Here is a 22,499-nt window from a genome sequence, read left to right on the forward strand (position 1 = left end):
TATACATACATACATATATATATACACACATATATACATACACACATACATACACACACATATACATACATACATATATACATACACACATACTTACATACACACGTTAATTTTTATATATATAGATGAATGAAATTTGGACAATTAAATAGGTTGATGAGAGGAAAATGATGGGGTACAGGTTTAGTTCCCCTTTATGATTTTACCTATAGGTTAGAATGTAAGGAGAATATTAATTGGTTACATTTCTATTGCAGGTGAGCCCGTATGCCGCTTATCTCCATGACTCCATCTTACTGTATGCCTTAGGTTTGAGAGAGGTTCTTCAGCAGGGGCGTAACATCACAGATGGACGAGCCTTGGTGGAAAGACTAAGAGGATACAATGAGACCCAGCTGTATGGTAAGAGGACGGACGATGAAAGATTTAATAGTTAAAGGGCAGCTCCCCATCAAATATCCATGCATGTCCGCTATAATGTCTGATATCTGTGTTATCCGCTGTAGGGGTGACTGGGCTGCTGAGCATTGATGAGAACGGGGAACGATTCATGGACTATGCCATCTACGACTTGCAGCCGGTGGGTAACGCCTCTCGCTTTGTGCCTGTTCTGCAATATGACAGCTACAGAAAACAGATCAGGTATGTACAGGTCTATACACTACCTGGCCCAACATAATCTATAGGCCACATGACCACATGACCAAATATAATCTATAGACCACATGACCACATGACCAAATATAATCTATAGACCACATGACCACATGACCAAATATAATCTATACACCACATGACCACATGACCAAATATAATCTATACACCACATGACCACATAATCAGATATAATAATCTGTGTATACACCACATGACTACATGACCAGAAGAAACTTAACAATGCCCAAAGTTCCAAATACCAAGTATCCAAATACACAGTGCCCTATAGTGTTCAAACAGTGCTCTACAGTGCTCAGATAAATAGTTCTACAGTGCCCAGATAATATAGTGTTCTACTGTGCTCAGAAATAAAGTGCTCTTCAGTATCCAAATAACCAGTGTTCTACAGTGCCCAGATAAATAGTGCTCTACAATGCCCAGATATAAAGTGCTCTTCAGTATCCAAATAACCAGTGCTGTACAGTGCCCAGATATAAAGTGCTCTACAATGCCCAGAAATAAAGTGCTCTTCAGTATCCAAATAACCAGTGTTCTACAGTGCCCAGATAAATAGTGCTCTACAATGCCCAGAAATAAAGTGCTCTTCAGTATCCAAATAACCAGTGCTCTACAGTGCCCAGATAAATAGTGCTCTACAATGCCCAGATATAAGGTGCTCTTCAGTATCCAAATAACCAGTGCTCTACAGTGCCCAGATAAATAGTGCTCTACAATGCCCAGATATAAGGTGCTCTTCAATATCCATATAACAGTGCTTTACAGTTCCCAGATAAATAGTGCTCTACAATGCCCAGATATAAAGTGCTCTTCAGTATCCAAATAACCAGTGCTCTACAGCACCCAGATAAATAGTGCTCTACAATGCCCAGATATAAGGTGCTCTGCAGTATCCAAATAACCAGTGCTCTACAGTGCCCAGATAAATAGTTCTCTACAATGCCCAGATATAAGGTGCTCTGCAGTATCCAAATAACCAGTGCTCTACAGTGCCAACATAAATAGTGCTCTACAATGCCCAGATATAAAGTGCTCTTCAGTATCCAAATAACCAGTGCTCTAAAGTGCTCAGATAAATAGTGCTCTACAATGCCCAGATATAAAGTGCTCTTCAGTATCCAAATAACCAGTGCTCTACAGTGCCCAGATATAAAGTGCTCTACAATGCCCAGAAATAAAGTGCTCTTCAGTATCCAAATAACCAGTGTTCTACAGTGCCCAGATAAATAGTGCTCTACAATGCCCAGAAATAAAGTGCTCTTCAGTATCCAAATAACCAGTGCTCTACAGTGCCCAGATAAATAGTGCTCTACAATGCCCAGATATAAGGTGCTCTTCAGTATCCAAATAACCAGTGCTCTACAGTGCCCAGATAAATAGTGCTCTACAATGCCCAGATATAAGGTGCTCTTCAATATCCATATAACAGTGCTTTACAGTTCCCAGATAAATAGTGCTCTACAATGCCCAGATATAAAGTGCTCTTCAGTATCCAAATAACCAGTGCTCTACAGCACCCAGATAAATAGTGCTCTACAATGCCCAGATATAAGGTGCTCTGCAGTATCCAAATAACCAGTGCTCTACAGTGCCCAGATAAATAGTTCTCTACAATGCCCAGATATAAGGTGCTCTGCAGTATCCAAATAACCAGTGCTCTACAGTGCCAACATAAATAGTGCTCTACAATGCCCAGATATAAAGTGCTCTTCAGTATCCAAATAACCAGTGCTCTAAAGTGCTCAGATAAATAGTGCTCTACAATGCCCAGATATAAAGTGCTCTTCAGTATCCAAATAACCAGTGCTCTACAGTGCCCAGATATAAAGTGCTCTTCAGTATCCAAATAACCAGTGCTCTACAGTGCCCAGATAAATAGTGCTCTACAATGCCCAGATATAAGGTGCTCTTCAGTATCCAAATAACTAGTGCTCTACAGTGCCCAGATAAATAGTGCTCTACAATGCCCAGATATAAAGTGCTCTTCAGTATCCATATAACAGTGCCCTACAGTGCCCAGATAAATAGTGCTCTACAGTGCCCAGATATAAGGTGCTCTTCATTATCCAAATAACCAGTGCTCTACAGTGCCCAGATAAATAGTGCTCTACAATGCCCAGATATAAGGTGCTCTTCAGTATCCAAATAACCAGTGCTCTAAAGTGCTCAGATAAATTGTGCTCTGCAAAGCTCCTTCCCCCCCCCCAGGAAAAAAAGATCTGGCATATCGATTGATTTGCCGACAATGCAGTTCCCTGGAAAGAGGAGATCTGTACATTTTCTACCAAAAGGAGAGGAGGCATAAGGCCTTGACTACAGTCCTCACACCTGCAGGCAGGGGGCGCCCTAGAGGTTTAACCATCCTGTAATTTTATAATGTATTCTCCCTAATGTCATGTTGATACTTTAGCCCTACAGGTGCCTTATCCCAGATCAGCTGGCCGGGAACGACTCGCCCTTCAGACACACCGGACTGCGGGTTCAACAACGAGCTCTGCAAAATAACCCTAACTAGTAAGTATCCCCCTGCCCAACCATTCCCTATGATAGAAGACTGTCCTGGGCAGGACCGTAACTATAGGGGATGCAGAGTAGGGTTAACATTGGCCAGTATTTATTCAACTTATCCCCCAAATCCCGGAATGTTGCACCATATACCATACCAGCGTTTCCCAACCAGAGCGCCTCCAGCTGTGTATCCTGTGATGTCACGCATATATAATTAATTATGCAAATTAGCATGGCCGGTAATTTTTTTTGCAAGAAAGGTGGCAACTCTTGTTCAGAGGTAGCAGACGCATCGGGGCCTTAATGCCGACGGCCTCTACCCCATAAGAAAACAGCAGTACAGTGACCCCCCGACCTACAATGGCCCCGACATACGATTATTTCAACATACCATCACTCTCAGAGTCCATTCCATGCTGAAGGCAGCATCAACATACGATGCTTTTGTATGTCGGGGCCATCGCATAAACGGCTATCCGGCAGCTCAGACTGCTTCAGCTTCCACCGGATAGCCGTTTACGGTGCCCCGTGTGGTCCGCTGACGATCACTTACCTGTCCTTGGGGCTCCGGCGCGTCCTCTTCGGGATCCCCTTCATTGTTGGCGCTCTCCATCGTCGTCATCACGTCGCTGCGCACGCCGTCCCGTCATCCAATAGGAGCGGCGTGTGTAGCGACGTAATGGCGGCGACGGAGAGCGAGGATACCGGGGAAGCAGAGGCCTTGCCGGAGCGTCTGGGACACCCCGGGGAAGTGGCGACAGCGATGGAGGGCAACATCCAGGGCAGCGGTGACGAGCGGTGACGGGTCCGGAGCGGCGGGGACACGTGAGTATAACCTCCTATACCAGTGGTCTTCAACCTGCGGACCTTCAGATCTTGCAAAGCTACAACACCCAGCATGCTCGGAGAGCCGTTGGCTGTCCGGGCATGCTGGGTGTTGTAGTTGTGCAACATCTGGAGGTCCGCAGGTTGTAGACCACTGTCCTATACTTTACATTGCACGGATCCCTCAACATACGATGGTTTCAACTAGAGATGAGTGAAGTTACAGTAAATTCGATTCGTCACGAACTTCTCGGCTCGGCAGTTGATGACTTATCCTGCATAAATTAGTTCAGCTTTCAGGTGCTCCCGTGGGCTGGAAAAGGTGGATACAGTCCTAGGAGACTCATTCCTAGGACTGTATCCACCTTTTCCAGCCCACCGGAGCACCTGAAGGCTGAACTAATTTATGCAGGAAAAGTTATCAACTGCCGAGCCGAGAAGTTCGTGACAAATCGAATTTACTGTAAGTTCGCTCATCTCTAGTTTCAACAAACGATGGTCCATTTGGAATGGATTACCATCGTATGTTGAGGGACCACTGTATTATAAATGGCACACAGTAGACATGGGGCCCTGTTACAAATTTTGCATTGGGGCCCTGAAGCTACAGGTTATGCCTCTACTCCTGGGATAGAACCAACAGGCTATCTCAGTAACCCATTCAAGGAATGCAAAGGGAGATGTGCTGCATAGTCACAGACCCCTATACTCCTGAAAGCTGAGGGTCTCAGGGGTGGAGCCCTCAATTTTTGGGCATTATGACCTACCTGTGTAGGATCGCAAAGTCACTTCAAAAGAATTACACAAATCTTACATGTGACTCTTTCTATGCTTGCAGGCAGTCCGGTCAATGCGCTGATCATCACCCTCACCTTCACCGCTGTGGCCGGGATCATTTTTGTATTATTTCTTCTCGTTCAGAAGGGACAACTTAAGAGACAGTTTGGAAAAGATTCCTGGTGGCTAATAAAATATGAAGACATCTCCATAATAAAAGAGGGCAAGGTGAATAAGAACAATATTACCTTTAAAAGTGAGAACTGATGCTTAGCTTGAATTATACTCCAGAGCTGTACTCACTATTCTGCTGGTGAGGTCACTGTGTACATACATTAGATTACTTATCCTGTACTGATCCTGAATTATATCCTGTATTATACTCCAGAGCTGTACTCACTATTCTGTTGGTGGGGTCACTGTGTACATACATTACATTACTTATCCTGTACTGATCCTGAGTTATATCCTGTATTATACTCCAGAGCTGTACTCACTATTCTGCTGGTGAGGTCACTGTGTACATACATTACATTACTTATCCTGTACTGATCCTGAGTTATATCCTGTATTATACTCCAGAGCTGCACTCACTATTCTGCTGGTGAGGTCACTGTGTACATACATTACATTACTTATCCTGTACTGATCCTGAATTATATCCTGTATTATACTCCAGAGCTGCACTCACTATTCTGCTGGTGAGGTCACTGTGTACATACATTACATTAATTATCCTGTACTGATCCTGAGTTATATCCTGTATTATACTCCAGAGCTGTACTCATTATTCTGCTGGTGAGATCACTGTGTACATACATTACATTACTTATCCTGTACTGATCCTGAGTTATATCCTGTATTATACTCCAGGGCTGTACTCACTATTCTGCTGGTGGGGTCACTGTGTACATACATTACATTACTTATCCTGTACTGATCCTGAGTTATATCCTGTATTATACTCATGAGCTGTACTCGCTATTCTGCTGGTGAGGTCACTGTGTACATACATTACTTATACTGTACTGATCCTGAGTTATATCCTGTATTATACTCCAGAGCTGTACTCACTATTCTGCTGGTGAGGTCACTGTGTACATACATTACATTACTTATCCTGTACTGATCCTGAGTTATATCCTGTATTATACTCCAAAGCTGTACTCACTATTCTGCTGGTGGGGTCACTGTGTACATATAAATAAATAATAAATAACTGGACGTACCACCCGCCCCTTTCACGGTGTGTCTGTTATCCCGCTCTCGCCCTCCGCTCTAATCCTTTTCTTGCTTCTTGTGGTTGACTCCTTACACTGCAGCTCAGTTAATTCCCCTGTTGCCTTGACAGGTGATTGCTGCGGAGGACGGGAGCAGGAGATCAGATTTACCGGGGGAATGGTGGGTGGTAAGTGCAGTTTGTTTTATACTGCCAGCATTCTGGGCACTCCATGCCCCCTACACCATCTGTATGGATGAGGGCCATAGTTTGCATATCTTATATAAGTTGTGGATGCCGGTGCCGGGGAGGCACCACCACCCTCCACCTCCACTGCCATAGGAAGTGGTCAGGGGACTCCTGGCAGTAATACCCTCCTCCGTTTCCCTGTAATTTTGAATACATTTTCCTAAATCATAATGATTTCTGTCAGATACATTGACGATGTACCTGGATTTACTGTTTTCCACAGAACCATCCTGGGACCCCCTCGAGTACTCCATCTAAACTGCATGGCAGTCTCGGATCCAGCGCCCTCATCTCCAGCAATACAAGCTACGGCTTCACGGACAAACAAGGCAAAGAGATATTCTACTCCATCATAGGTGTCTACCAGGTACCCAGCGACTCCCCTCATCTGTATTACTCAATGTTTTATAGCAGCCCCTGGACATTGGGCGGTGATATCTTCTGCTCTGGTCACATCCAGAGCTGCACTCATAATTTTGGAGGATTTTGGAGGAGGTTGTGGGATTTCTGAAGGCTGTTCTGGATCTTACTGTAAATACTAATTTCCTTCTTTCTGTATTTTTAGGGTAATAATGTTGCTGTGAAGTATGTCACCGACCAAACAGCTGGATTTCGAGTCAGGAAGCCGTCTATCCTAAAAGAATTCCGTATAGTAAGACTTTTTTTTTGTATATGGTTTCTGCAATTCTATCGGTCAATGATCGTTTACACACTATAGTTACAAAAATAGAAGAAAGGAATGAGAGGCCACTCACCAAATCCGTGCTCCAAGATTTATTCTTACAAATTCAGCGCATTAAAACACGCCAGCAGGACAAGGTCAGACGCCAGGCGTCTGACCTTGTCCTGCTGGCGTGTTTTAATGCACTGAATTTGTAAGAATAAATCTTGGAGCACGGACTTGGTGAGTGGCCTCTCATTCCTTTCTTCTATTTTTGCAATATCGCTTACTTGCATATTCTTTGCTGAGATTGTGCACCGCCAGCACCGGCCCATCAGTCTCGCTTTCCTAGGCAATTTGACCGCTCGCATACACCATAGGAGAAGCGGGTTGTGCCGACTGCTGTCTCTCCCAAAAACATTATAGTTATAAATGAATAGGATGGAAAAAGTAAACATTTAGGGGTTTTGTATAACTTTGCAAACCTTTGGATGTACTTTGTAGGAGTCATAGAGTGTCTTTTATGGGTGCAGGACCTTAGGTTCTGGTAATAAGGAAGGAACGGAGGTAATGGTGGGACAGGGTGTGGCTAAACAAAGGGAAATACCAACACAGAAAGTCTTCAGACCCTCTCACTTTTTTCACATTTTGCTTTGTTGCTCCTTGTGCTAAAATAAAAATAAATATTTATGTTCTCCTGTGTTGTCTTGGCCGTGTACTTGGGGTCATTGTCTTCTTGGTAGGTGAATCTTCTACCCAGTCTGTAGGTCCAGAGCTCTGGATCAGGTTTTCAATAAGAATATGTTGGTGCATTGCTTCATTCAGCTTTCCCTCAATTCTGACCAGTCTTAAAGTACTTACAGCATAATGCTTCCCCCACCATGATCACTGTAGGGATGGTATTGGGCAGGTGATGGGCAGTGCCTGGTTTCCTCCAGACATGATGCTTCCCCCACCATGATCACTGTAGGGATGGTATTGGACAGGTGATGGGCAGTGCCTGGTTTCCCCCATACATGATGCTAGCCCCAACCATGATCACTGTAGGGATGGTATTGGGCAGGTGATGGACAGTACCTGGTTTCCTCCAGACATGATCCTGCCCCCACCATGATCACTGTAGGGGTGGTATTGGGCAGGTGATGGGCAGTGCCTTGTTTACCCCAGACATGATGTTGCCCCCACCATGATTACTGTAGGGATGGTATTGGGCAGGTGATGGGCAATGCCTGGTTTGCCCTAGACATGATGCTGCCCCCACCATGATCCCTGTAGGGATGGTATTGGGCAGGTGATGGGCAGTGCCTTGTTTACCCCAGACATGATGTTGCCCCCACCATGATTACTGTAGGGATGGTATTGGGCAGGTTATGGACAGTACCTGGTTTCCTCCAGACATGATGCTGCCCCCACCATGATCACTGTAGGGATGGTATTGGGCAGGTGATGGGCAGTGCCTTGTTTACCCCAGACATGATGTTGCCCCCACCATGATTACTGTAGGGATGGTATTGGGCAGGTGATGGACAGTACCTGGTTTCCTCCAGACATGATGCTGCCCCCACCATGATCACTGTAGAGATGGTATTGGGAAGGTGATGGGCAATGCCTGGTTTGCCCTAGACATGATGCTGCCCCCACCATGATCCCTGTAGGGATGGTATTGGGCAGGTGATGGCAATGTCTGGTTTCTTCCAGACATGATTCTGTCCCCACCATGCTTCACTGTAGGGATGGTATTGGGCAGGTGATGGGCAGTGCCTGGTTTCCCCTAGACATGATGCTGCCCCCACCATGATCCCTGTAGGGATGGTATTGGGCAGGTGATGGCAATGTCTGGTTTCTTCCAGACATGATTCTGTCCCCACCATGCTTCACTGTAGGGATGGTATTGGGCAGGTGATGGGCAATGCCTGGTTTCCCCTACACATGATGCTGCCCCCACCATGATCACTGTAGGGATGGTATTGGGCAGGTGATGGGCAGTACCCGGTTTCCTCCAGACATGATGCGGCCCCCACCATGATCACTGTAGGGATGGTATTGGGCAGGTGATGGGCAGTGCCTTGTTTACCCCAGACATGATGTTGCCCCCACCATGATCACTGTAGGGATGGTATTGAGCAGGTGATGGGCCGTGCCTTGTTTACCCCAGACATGATGCTGCCCCCACCATGATCACTGTAGTGATGGTATTGGGCAGGTGATGGGCAGTGCCTGGTTTCCCCCAGACATAATGCTGCCCCCACCATGATCACTGTAGGGATGGTATTGGGCAGGTGATGGGCAGTGCCTGGTTTCCTCCAGACATGATGTGGCCCCCACCATGATCACTGTAGGGATGGTATTGGGCAGGTGATGGGTAGTGCCTGGTTTCCTCCAGACATGATGCGGCCCCCACCATGATCACTGTAGGGATGGTATTGGACAGGTGATGGGCAGTGCCTGGTTTCCTCCAGACATGATGCTGCCCCCACCCTGATCACTGTAGGGATGGTATTGGGCAGGTGATGGGCAGTGCTTGGTTTCCCCCCAGACATGATGCTGCCCCCACCATGATCACTGTAGGGATGGTATTGGGCAGGTGATGGCAATGTCTGGTTTCTTCCAGACATGATTCTGTCCCCACCATGCTTCACTGTAGGGATGGTATTGGGCAGGTGATGGCAATGTCTGGTTTCTTCCAGACATGATTCTGTCCCCACCATGATCGCTGTAGGGATGGTATTGGGCAGGTGATGGGCAATGCCTGGTTTCCCCTAGACATGATGCTGCCCCCACCATGATCACTGTAGGGATGGTATTGGGCAGGTGATGGGCAGTGCCTGGTTTCCCCCAGACATGATGCTGCCCCCATCATGATCACTGTAGGGAAGGTATTGGCAGGTGATGGGCAGTGCCTAGTTTCCCCCAGACATGATGCTGCCACTACCATGATCACTGTAGGGATGGTATTGGGCAGGTGATGGGCAGTGCCTGGTTTCCCCCAGACATGATGATGCCCCCACCATGCTTCACTGTAGGGATGGTATCAGGCAGGTTATGGGCACTGACTTGTTTCCTTCAGACATGATGCTGCCCCCACCATGATCACTGAAGGGATGGTATTGGACAGGTGATGGGCAGTGCCTGGTTTCCTCCAGACATGATGCTGCCCCCACCATGATCACTGTAGGGATGGTATTGGGCAGGTGATGATCAGTGCCTGGTTTCCCCCAGACATGATGGTCACCCCACCATGATCACTGTAGGGATGGTATTGGGCAGGTGATGGGCAGTGCCTGGTTTCCCCCAGACATGATGCTGCCCCCACCATGATCACTGTAGGGATGGTATTGGGCAGGTGATGGGTAGTGCCTGGTTTCCCCAGACATGATGCTGCTCCCACCATGATCACTGTAGGGATGGTTTTGGGCAGTGCCTGGTTTCCTCCAGAAATGATGCTGCCCCCACCACGATCACTGTAGGGATGGTATTGGGCAGGTGATGGGCAGTGCCTGGTTTCCCCCAGACATGATGCTGCCCCCACCCTGATCACTGTAGGGATGGTATTGGGCAGGTGATGGGCAGTGCCTGGTTTCAACCAGACATGATGCTGCCCCCATCATGATCACTGTAGGGATGGAATTGGGCAGGTGATGAGCAGTGCCTGGTTTCCTCCAGACATGATGCTGCCCCCACCATGATCACTGTAGGGATGGTATTGGGCAGGTGATGGGCAGTGACTGGTTTTCTGCAGACATGATTTTTCCCCCCCCCCATAATGATCACTGTAGGAAGGGTATTGGGCAGGTGATGGGCAGTGCCTGATTTCCTCCAGACATGATGCTGCCCCCACCCTGATCACTGTAGGGATGGTTTTGGGCAGTGCCTGGTTTCCTCCAGACATGATGCTGCCCCCACTATGATCACTGTAGGGATGGTATTGGGCAGGTGATGGGCAGTGCCTGGTTTCCCCTAGAAATTATGCTGCCCCCACCATGATCACTGTAGGGATGGTATTGGGAAGGTAATGGGCAGTGCCTGGTTTCCTCCAGACATGATGCTTCCCCCACCATGATCACTGTAGGGATGGTATTGGGCAGGTGATGGGCAGTGCCTGGTTTTCTGCAGACATGATTTTTCCCCCCATAATGATCACTGTAGGGATGGTATTGGGCAGGTGATGGGCAGTGCCTGGATTCCCCCAGACATGATGCTGCCGCCACCGTGATCACTGTAGAGATGGTATTGGGCAGGTGATGGGCAGTGCCTGGTTTCCTCCAGACATGATGCTGCCCCCACCATGATCACTGTAGGGATGGTATTGGGCAGGTGATGGGCAGTGCCTGGTTTCTTCCAGACATGATTCTGCCCCCACCATGATCACTGTAGGGATGGTATTGGGAAGGTAATGGGCAGTGCCTGGTTTCCCCCAGACATGATTCTGCCCCCACCATAATCACTGTAGGGATGGTATTAGGCAGGTCATGGGCACTGCCTGGTTTCCTCCAGACATGATGCTGCCCCCACCATGATCACTGTAGGGATGGTATTGGGCGGGTGATGGGCAGTGCTTGGTTTCCTCCAGACATGATGATGCCCCCACCATAATCCCTGTAGGGATGGTATTGGGCGGGTGATGGGCAGTGCCTGGTTTCCTCCAGACATGATGCTGCCCCCACCATGATCACTGTAGGGATAGTATTGAGCAGGTGATGGGCAGTGCCTGGTTTCCCCCAGACATGATGCTGCCCCCACCATGATCACTGTAGGGATGCTATTGGGCAGATGATGGGCAGTGCTTGGTCTCCTCCAGACATGATGCTGCCCCCACCATGATCACTGTAGGGATGGTATTGGGCAGATGATGGGCAGTGCCTGGTTTCCTCCGGACATGATGCGTCCCCCACCATGATCACTGTAGGGATGGTATTGGGCAGGTGATGGGCAGTGCCAGGTTTCCTCCAGACATGATGCTGCCCCCACCATACTTCACTGTAGAGATGGTATTGGGCAGGTGATGGGCAGTGCCAGGTTTCCCCCAGACACGATTCTGCCCCCACCATGATCACTGTAGGGATGGTATTGGGCAGGTGATGGGCATTGCCTGGTTTCCTCCAGACATGATGCTGCCCCCACCATGATCACTGTAGGGATGGTATTAGGCAGGTGATGGGCAGTGCCTGGTTTCCTCCAGACATGATGCTGCCCCCACCATGATCACTGTAGGGATGGTATTGGGAAGGTAATGGGCAGTGCCTGGTTTCCCCCAGACATGATGCTGCCCCCACCATGATCACTGTAGGGATAGTATTGGGCAGGTCATGGGCAGTGCCTGGTTTCCCCCAGACATGATGCTACCCCCACCATGATCACTGTAGGGATGGCATTGGGCAGGTGATGGGAGGTGCCTGGTTTCCTCCAGACATGATGCTGCCCCCACCATGATCACTGAAGGGATGGTTTTGGGCGGGTGATGGGCAGTGCCTGGTTTCCCCTAGACATGATGCTGCCCCCACCATGATCACTGAAGGGATGGTATTGGGCAGGAGATGGGCAGTGCCTGGTTTCCTCCAGACATGATGCTGCCCCCACCATGATCACTGTAGGGATGGTATTGGGCAGGTGATGAGCAGTACCTGGTTTCCTCCAGACATGATGCTGCCCCCACCATGTTCACTGTAGGGATGGTATTGGGCAGGAGATGGGCAGTGCCTGGTTTCCTCCAGACATGATGCTGCCCCCACCATGATCACTGTAGGGATGGTATTGGGCAGGTGATGGGCAGTACCTGGTTTCCTCCAGACATGATGCTGCCTCCACCATGATCACTGTAGGGATGGTATTGGGCAGGTAATGGGCAGTGCCTGGTTTCCTCCAGACATGATGCTGCCCCCACCATGATCACTGTAGGGATGGTATTGGGCAGGTGATGGGCAGTGCCTGGTTTCCCCCAGACATGATGCTGCCCCCACCATGATCACTGTAGGGATGGTATTGGGCAGGTGATGGGCAGTGCCTGGTTTCCTCCAGACATGATGCTGCCCCCACCATGATCACTGTAGGGATGGTATTGGGCAGGAGATGGGCAGTGCCTGGTTTCCCCAGACATGATGCTGTCCCCACCATGATCACTGTAGGGATGGTATTGGGCAGGTGATGGGCAGTACCTGGTTTCCTCCAGACATGATGCTGCCCCCACCATGATCACTGTAGGGATGGTATTAGGCAGGTGATGGGCAGTGCCTGGTTTCCTCCAGACATGATGCTGCCCCCACCATGATCACTGTAGGGATGGTATTGGGAAGGTAATGGGAAGTGCCTGGTTTCCCCCAGACATGATGCTGCCCCCACCATGATCACTGTAGGGATAGTATTGGGCAGGTCATGGGCAGTGCCTGGTTTCCCCCAGACATGATGCTACCCCCACCATGATCACTGTAGGGATGGTATTGGGCAGGTGATGGGAGGTGCCTGGTTTCCTCCAGACATGATGCTGCCCCCACCATGATCACTGAAGGGATGGTATTGGGCGGGTGATGGGCAGTGCCTGGTTTCCCCTAGACAAGATGCTGCCCCCACCATGATCACTGAAGGGATGGTATTGGGCGGGTGATGGGCAGTGCCTGGTTTCCCCTAGACATGATGCTGCCCCCACCATGATCACTGAAGGGATGGTATTGGGCGGGTGATGGGCAGTGCCTGGTTTCCCCTAGACATGATGCTGCCCCCACCATGATCACTGAAGGGATGGTATTGGGCGGGTGATGGGCAGTACCTGGTTTCCCCCAGACATGATGCTGCCCCCACCATGATCACTGTAGGGATGGTATTGGGCAGGTGGTGGGCAGTGCCTGGTTTCCTCCAGACATGATGCTGCCCCCACCATGATCACTGTAGGCATGGTATTGGGCAGGTGGTGGGCAGTGCCTGGTTTCCTCCAGACATGATGCTGTGATCACTTTAGCTATAATGCACATAACACTATATGCCTCTATCAAGTCATTTTCCTCTTTGTATCAAGCTACTAGAGGTAAACTCCGTGCCGATGAGGCGGCACAACTTGTGGGGTCAGAGTATAAATAGGCGCAAACACAGCGATAATAAATCATACATGCCAGTAAGAGATTTTTGGTTCCTTACAAGTTAAAGGGGTACTCAGGCGCTAAAACAAGACGTCACACGGGGGCGGAGCCATGACATCACTATGCTCCGTCCCTGTGATCGCCAGTAATCAGACCCGGAGCGAGCACGCTCCAGGGGGCTGATTCTAACGAGGTGCGGCGTGGAAGATCACGGGGGTCCCCAGCGGCGAGACCCCCGCGGTCAGGCATCTTATCCCCTATCCTTTTGATAGGGGATAAGATGTCTTAGTGCCGGAGTACCCCTTTAATATTTTGCAACAATGTATCCAGTCTTGCCTCTTAAACCTGCAGCATGATAGTTTTGTGGTGTTTTTGTTGCGTTTTTTTTGTGCCATTACTTTGACTTATTATTGCGATTGTTTGTTGAAAGATTTTGGGTTGTAAAATTCCCATTTTAATTGTTTAACACTTCTTAAACCGCGTCCATCGCATTCCAGATCTCCGAGCTGAAGCACGAGAATCTGCTCACCATTTTTGGCGTCTGCATTGAACCCCCTAATGTTTGTGTTGTGACCCAGTATTGCAAGAAGGGGAGCCTGAAGGTAAGAGACCAAATACTACGGGCACAGAGGAGTACAAGGGTCATTTCAGGTAAATTGGTCCCTATTGTTACAATGATCCCTCAACTTACAATGGCCTCAATAAACAATGGTTTCAACATACGATGATCTTTTCTGGACCATTGTAACTTGAAACCAGACTTAACATACAATCCTACGGAAAGTCCAGATCTGTGAAACCTGTCATTGGCTGGAAGAACTGACCAGAATGGGCATTCACTGGTAAAATACCTGTATTACTAAAGTGTATACACTGACTGGTGTCTGGTAGTGCCCTCTACAGTACAGGGAGGTATTACATGTTCTGTACTCTTTATCTGTATTACTGAAGTGCATGCACTGACTGGTGTCTGGTAGCACCCCCTACAGTACAGGGAGGTATTACATGTTCTGTACTACTCTTTACCTGTATTACTGAAGTGTGTGCACTGACTGGTGCCTGGTAGCGCCCCCTACAGTACAGGGAGGTATTACATGTTCTGTACTACTCTTTACCTGTATTACTGAAGTGTATGCACTGACTGGTGTCTGGTAGCGCCCCCTACAGTACAGGGAGGTATTACATGTTCTGTACTACTCTTTATCTGTATTACTGAAGCGTATGCACTGATTGGTGTCTGGTAGCGTCCCCTACAGTACAGGGAGATATTACATGTTCTGTACTCTTTACCTGTATTACTGAAGTGTATGCAAAGTCGCAAATTTTCACACAAATTAGCCATTGCCCCCCAAATTTGTGAAAATGTTATGGCAAAACCAACAAAAAAGCCAATTATAAATTCCCCATCTTATTTCAATAGTTTATATCAGGGTTTAGGGGAATACTGCCCCAAATATTAGGGTTATTGCTTGGAAATAGATATGAAATAGATAGATAAAAAATCCAAGAAGCAGCAGCACACAAGTATTCGTGTCAAAAAAGTTGAGGTTTATTCCATAAATCCAGTGAATAAAATGCGAGCAACGTTTCTGTGACCTCACGTCACCGTTATCAGAAACGTTGCTCGCATTTTATTCACTGGATTTATGGAATAAACCTCAACTTTTTTGACACGAATACTTTGGTGTGCTGCTGCTTCTTGGATTTTTTATGCGAGTGGATCCTCTGACCCAGGCTCCCATACAGCTTGCACCTCTTCTCTATTCTCCTGCTTTTGGTTGTGCTACTCTCCTGGAATAGTATTAGATAGATAGATAGATATTAGATAGATACAGTGGGGATCAAAAGTTTGGGCACCCCAGGTAAAAATTTGTATTAATATGCATAAAGAAGCCAAGGAAAGATGGAAAAATCTCCCTATAGGCATCAAATTACAGATTAGACATTCTTATAATATGTCAACAAAAGTTACATTTTATTTCCTTCATTTACACTTTCAAAATAACAGAAAACAAAAAAATGGCGTCTGCAAAAGTTTGGGCACCCTGCAGAATTTATAGCATGCACCGCCCCCTTTGCAAAGCTGATACCTGCCAGTGTCATGGATTGTTCTCCATCATCATCTGGGAAGACCAGGTGATGTCAATCTCAAAGGTTTTAAATGCCCAGACGCATCTGACCTTGCCCCAACAATCAGCACCATGGGTTCTTCTCTGCAGTTGTCTAGAAATCTGAAACTGAAAATAGTTGACGCTCACAAAGCTGGAGAAGGCTATAAGAAGATAGCAAAACGTTTTCAGATGTCAATATCCTCTGTTCGGAATGTAATTAAGAAATGGCATTCATCAGGAACAGTGGAAGTTAAAGCAAGATCTGGAAGACCAAGAAAAATATCAGAAAGAATAGTGTTACGCCGAGCGCTCCGGGTCCCCGCTCCTCCCCGGAGCGCTCACAGCGTTCTCCTATTCGCAGCGCCCCGGTCAGACCTGCCGACCGGGTGCGCTGCGATAATGTTCCTAGCCGGGATGCGATTCGCGATGCGGGACGCGCCCGCTCGCGATGCGCATCCCGACTCGCTTACCAGACTCGTTCCCCGTCTGTGCTGTCCCGGCGCGCGCGGCCCCGCTCCCTAAGGCGCGCGCGCGCCGGGTCTTTGCGATTTAAAGGGCCGGTGCACCACTGATTGGCGCATGAGGTTTTAATCAGCACCTTCACCTGTGCACTTCCCTACTTATACCTCATTTCCCCTGCACTCCCTTGCCGGATCTTGTTGCCATTGTGCCAGTGAAAGCGTTTCCTTGTGTGTTCCTAGCCTGTGTTCCAGACCTCCTGCCGTTGCCCCTGACTACGATCCTTGCTGCCTGCCCTGACCTTCTGCTACGTCCGACCTTGCTCTTGTCTACTCCCTTGTACCGCGCTTATCTCAGCAGTCAGAGAGGTTGAGCCATTGCCGGTGGATACGACCTGGTTGCTACCGCCGCTGCAAGACCATCCCGCTTTGCGGTGGGCTCTGGTGAATACCAGTAGCAACTTAGAACCGGTCCACCAACACGGTCCATGCCAATCCCTCTCTGGCACAGAGGATCCACCTCCAGCCAGCCGAATCGTGACAGTAGATCCGGCCATGGATCCCGCTGAGGTCCCACTGCCAGTTGTCGCTGACCTCACCACGGTGGTCGCCCAGCAGTCGCAACAGATAGCGCAACAAGGCCACCAGCTGTCTCAACTGACCGTGATGCTACAGCAGCTACTACCACAGCTTCAGCAACCATCTCCTTCGCCAGCTCATGCACCTCCTCCGCAGCGAGTGGCCGCATCCAGCCTCCGATTATCTTTGCCGGATAAATTTGATGGGGACTCTAAATTTTGCCGTGGTTTTCTTTCACAGTGTTCCCTGCATTTGGAGATGATGTCGGACCAGTTTCCAACTGAAAGGTCAAAGGTGGCTGTCGTAGTCAGCCTTCTGTCTGGGAAAGCCCTGTCATGGGCCACACCGCTCTGGGACCACAATGATCCTGTCACTGCTTCTGTACACTCTTTCTTCACGGAGATTCGAAGTGTCTTCGAGGAACCTGCCCGAGCCTCTTCTGCCGAGACTGCCCTGCTGAACCTGGTCCAGGGTAATTCTTCTGTTGGCGAGTACGCCATCCAATTCCGTACTCTCGCCTCCGAATTGTCCTAGAATAACGAGGCCCTCTGCGCGACCTTTAAAAAAGGCCTATCCAGCAACATCAAAGATGTGCTGGCCGCACGAGAAATCCCTGCTAACCTGCATGAACTTATTCATCTTGCCACCCGCATTGACATGCGTTTTTCCGAAAGGCGTCAGGAGCTCCGCCAGGATATGGACTTTGTTCGCACGAGGCGGTTTCTCTCCCCGGCTCCTCTCTCCTCTGGTCCACTGCAATCCGTTCCTGTGCCTCCCGCCGTGGAGGCTATGCAAGTTGACCGGTCTCGCTTGATATCTCAAGAGGGGACACGACGCTTCATGGAGAACCTTTGCCTGTACTGTGCCCGTACCGAATATTTCTTGAAGGATTGTCCTATCCGACCTCCACATCAGGAAAGACGCACACTGACTCCGCACAAAGGTGAGACAGCTCTTGATGTGAACTCTGCTTCTCCACGTCTTACTGTGCCTGTGCTGATTTCTTCTTCTACCTTCTCCTTCTCAGCTACGGCCTTCTTGGATTCCGGATCTGCAGGAAATTTTATTTTGGCCTCTTTCATCAACAGGTTCAACATCCCGGTGACCAGTCTTGCCAGACCCCTCTACATCGCCTCTGTTGATAATGAAAGATTGGACTGTACTGTGTGTTACCGCACGGAACCCCTCTTAATGTGCATCGGACCCCATCACGAAAAAATTTCATTTCTGGTCCTCTCTAACTGCACTTCGGAAATTCTTCTTGAATTACCATGGCTTCAACGCCTTTCCCCAACCCTCAATTGGACCACCGGGGAGATCAAGAACTGGGGTACTTCTTGCCACAAGGACTGTCTTAAACCTGCTCACTGTACTGTCAGTCAAGACCCTGTGGTTCCTCCGATATCTGGTCTCCCCAAGGCCTATCTGGATTATGCTGACGTTTTTTGCAAGAAACAAGCAGAGACTTTGCCTCCTCACAGGCCTTATGACTGTCCTATTGACCTCCTCCCTGGTACTACTCCACCCCGGGGCAGAATCTATCCTCTGTCTGCTCCGGAAACACAAGCCATGTTGGAGTACATCCAAGAGAGTTTAAAAAAGGGGTTTATCTGCAAGTCTTCCTCCCCTGCCGGAGCTGGATTTTTTTTCGTTTCCAAAAAAGACGGCTCCTTACGCCCTTGCATTGATTACCGCGGACTTAATAAAATCACTGTAAAAAAACGCTATCCCCTACCTCTTATCTCGGAACTCTTTGATCACCTACGAGGCGCCCACATCTTTACCAAGCTGGACTTAAGAGGTGCATATAATCTCATCCGCATCAGGGAGGGGGACGAGTGGAAGACCGCATTTAACACCAGAGATGGACACTTTGAATATCTGGTTATGCCCTTTGGGCTTTGCAACGCCCCTGCCGTCTTCCAAGACTTTGTAAATGAAATTTTTCGTGATCTTCTATATTGCTGTGTTGTGGTTTACCTAGACGATATTCTGATTTTTTCCACTAACCTAGAAGAACACCGCCAGCATGTCCGCATGGTTCTTCAGAGACTTCGGGACAATCAATTATATGCCATAATGGAGAAATGTCTCTTTGAATGTCAATCTCTTCCCTTCCTAGGATACTTGGTCTCTGGCCAGGGACTACAAATGGACCCAGATAAACTATCAGCCGTATTGGATTGGCCACGCCCCTCCGGACTCCGTGCTATCCAACGTTTTTTGGGGTTCGCCAATTATTACAGACAATTTATTCCGCACTTTTCCACTATTGTGGCTCCTATCGTGGCCCTAACCAAGAAAAACGCCAACCCTAAGTCCTGGCCTCCTCAAGCGGAAGACGCATTCAATCATCTCAAGACTGCCTTTTCTTCTGCTCCCGTACTCTCCAGACCTGATCCATCTAAGCCCTTCTCGCTGGAGGTAGACGCCTCCTCGGTGGGAGCTGGAGCAGTACTCCTACAAAAAAATTCTTCCGGGCATGCTGTTACTTGTGGTTTCTTTTCTAGGACCTTCTCTCCGGCGGAGAAAAACTACTCCATTGGTGATCGAGAACTACTGGCCATAAAATTGTCGCTTGAGGAATGGAGGCACCTGCTGGAGGGATCCAAATATCCAGTTATTATATACACTGATCACAAGAATCTCTCTTATCTTCAGTCTGCCCAACGGTTGAACCCTCGCCAGGCTAGGTGGTCGTTGTTCTTTGCCCGTTTTAACTTTGAAATTCATTTTCGCCCTGCTGACAAGAACATTAGGGCTGATGCCCTCTCTCGTTCATCGGATGCCTCTGAAGTGGAAGCTTCCCCGCAACACATTATTCCTCCGGACTGTCTGATCTCCACTTCTCCAGCTTCCATCAGACAAACTCCTCCAGGGAAGACCTTCGTCTCTTCACGCCAGCGCCTTAGGATTCTCAAGTGGGGACACTCCTCACACCTCGCAGGCCATGCTGGCATCAAAAAATCCATCCAGCTCATCTCTCGATTTTATTGGTGGCCTACCCTGGAAGCTGATGTTGCTTGTACAGTCTGTGCCCGGGACAAGACCCCTCGCCAGAAGCCTGCTGGTCTCCTCCATCCTCTGCCTGTTCCTGAACGTCCATGGTCTCAGATTGGTATGGACTTTATTACTGACTTACCTTTATTCCATGGCAACACAGTTATTTGGGTGGTCCTTGATCGATTCTCCAAGATGGCACATTTTATCCCTCTTCCAGGTCTTCCTTCTGCGCCTCAGTTGGCGAAACAATTTTTTATACACATTTTTCGCCTTCACGGTTTGCCCACGCATATCGTGTCGGATAGAGGCGTTCAATTTGTGTCTAAATTCTGGAGGGCCCTCTGTAATCAGCTCAAAATCAAATTAAACTTCTCATCTTCTTATCATCCCCAATCCAATGGGCAAGTAGAAAGAATGAATCAGGTTCTGGGTGACTATTTGCGACATTTTGTTTCCTCCCGCCAGGATGACTGGGCAGATCTTCTACCATGGGCCGAATTCTCGTACAATTTCAGAGTCTCTGAATCTTCCGCTAAATCCCCATTCTTCGTGGTGTATGGCCGTCACCCTCTTCCCCCTCTTCCCACTCCCATGCCCTCTGGTTTGCCCGCTGTTGATGAGGTGACTCGAGACCTCTCCACCATATGGAAAGAGACTCAAAATTCTCTCTTACAGGCTTCATCCCGGATGAAAAAACATGCCGATAGGAAAAGAAGTATTCCCCCCATTTTTTCTCCCGGAGACAAAGTATGGCTCTCCGCCAAATATGTCCGCTTTCGTGTCCCCAGTTATAAACTGGGACCACATTATCTTGGTCCTTTCAAAATCAAGTGCCAAATCAACCCTGTCTCTTACAAACTCCTTCTTCCTCCTTCTCTCCGTATTCCCAATGCTTTCCATGTCTCTCTCCTTAAACCACTCATCCTTAACCGTTTCTCTCCCAAAGTTGTTTCTCCCACTCCAGTTTCCGGGTCCTCTGACGTGTTTTCGGTGAAAGAAATTCTGGCATCCAAGACGGTCAGAGGTAAAAAATTTTTTTGGGTTGATTGGGAGAATTGCGGCCCAGTGGAGAGGTCATGGGAACCTGAGGACAACATCCTGGACAAGAGTCTTGTCCTCAGATTCTCAGGTTCCAAAAAGAGGGGGAGACCCAAGGGGGGGGGTACTGTTACGCCGAGCACTCCGGGTCCCCGCTCCTCCCCGGAGCGCTCACAGCGTTCTCCTATTCGCAGCGCCCCGGTCAGACCTGCCGACCGGGTGCGCTGCGATAATGTTCCTAGCCGGGATGCAATTCGCGATGCGGGACGCGCCCGCTCGCGATGCGCATCCCGACTCGCTTACCAGACCCGTTCCCCGTCTGTGCTGTCCCGGCGCGTGGCCCCGCTCCCTAGGGCGCGCGCGCGCCGGGTCTTTGCGATTTAAAGGGCCGGTGCGCCACTGATTGGCGCATGAGGTTTTAATCAGCACCTTCACCTGTGCACTTCCCTACTTATACCTCACTTCCCCTGCACTCCCTTGCCGGATCTTGTTGCCATTGTGCCAGTGAAAGCGTTTCCTTGTGTGTTCCTAGCCTGTGTTCCAGACCTCCTGCCATTGCCCCTGATTACGATCCTTGCTGCCTGCCCTGAACTTCTGCTACGTCCGACCTTGCTCTTGTCTACTCCCTTGTACCGCGCTTATCTCAGCAGTCAGAGAGGTTGAGCCGTTGCCGGTGGATACGACCTGGTTGCTACCGCCGCTGCAAGACCATCCCGCTTTGCAGCGGGCTCTGGTGAATACCAGTAGCAACTTAGAACCGGTCCACCGACACGGTCCACGCAATTCCTCTCTGGCACAGAGGATCCACCTCCAGCCAGCCGAATCGTGACAAACAACTCGCAGGATTGTGAGAAAAACTATTCAAAACCCACGTTTAACTGCACAATCCCTCCAGAAAGATCTGGCAGACACTGGAGTTGTGGTACCCTATTCCCCTATAAAGAGATACTTGTACAAATATGGTCTTCATGGAAGAGTCATCAGAAGAAAACCTCTTCTACGTCCTCACCACAAAAAGCACCGTTTGAACTTTGCAAAATGAACATATAGACAAGCCTGATGCATTTTGGAAACAAGTTCTGTGGACCGATGAGGTTAAAATCAAACTTTTTGGCCGGAATGAGCAAAGGTACGTTTGGAGAAGAAGGGGAACAGAATTTAATGAAAAGAACCTCTGTCCAACTGTTAAGCATGGGGGTGGAGAAATCATGCTTTGGGGTTGTATTGCAGCCAGTGGTACAGGGAACATCTCACGAGTAGAAGGAAAATGGATTAAATAAAATTTCTGCTAATTTTGGATGCTAACTTGATGCCATCTGTGAAAAAGCT

General features: G+C 48.7%; 1 protein-coding gene across 1 annotated transcript in view; it reads left to right on the forward strand.

The window, feature by feature from the left end:
- Positions 1 to 257: 257 nt before the first annotated feature.
- The window catches only part of LOC130282293 (guanylate cyclase 2G-like), a gene marked incomplete at its 5' end in the record, with an annotated part of 60,785 nt that continues 38,543 nt past the window's right edge, over positions 258 to 22,499 (forward strand). The window contains 8 exon segments of the mRNA XM_056530372.1: positions 258 to 402; positions 507 to 642; positions 3,086 to 3,189; positions 4,847 to 5,013; positions 6,137 to 6,193; positions 6,477 to 6,620; positions 6,819 to 6,905; positions 14,479 to 14,583. Of these exon segments, the coding sequence (XP_056386347.1) occupies positions 258 to 402; positions 507 to 642; positions 3,086 to 3,189; positions 4,847 to 5,013; positions 6,137 to 6,193; positions 6,477 to 6,620; positions 6,819 to 6,905; positions 14,479 to 14,583 (945 nt within the window).

The sequence above is a fragment of the Hyla sarda genome, chromosome 7, assembly GCF_029499605.1.
Source record: "Hyla sarda isolate aHylSar1 chromosome 7, aHylSar1.hap1, whole genome shotgun sequence".
Lineage (NCBI taxonomy): Eukaryota > Metazoa > Chordata > Amphibia > Anura > Hylidae > Hyla > Hyla sarda.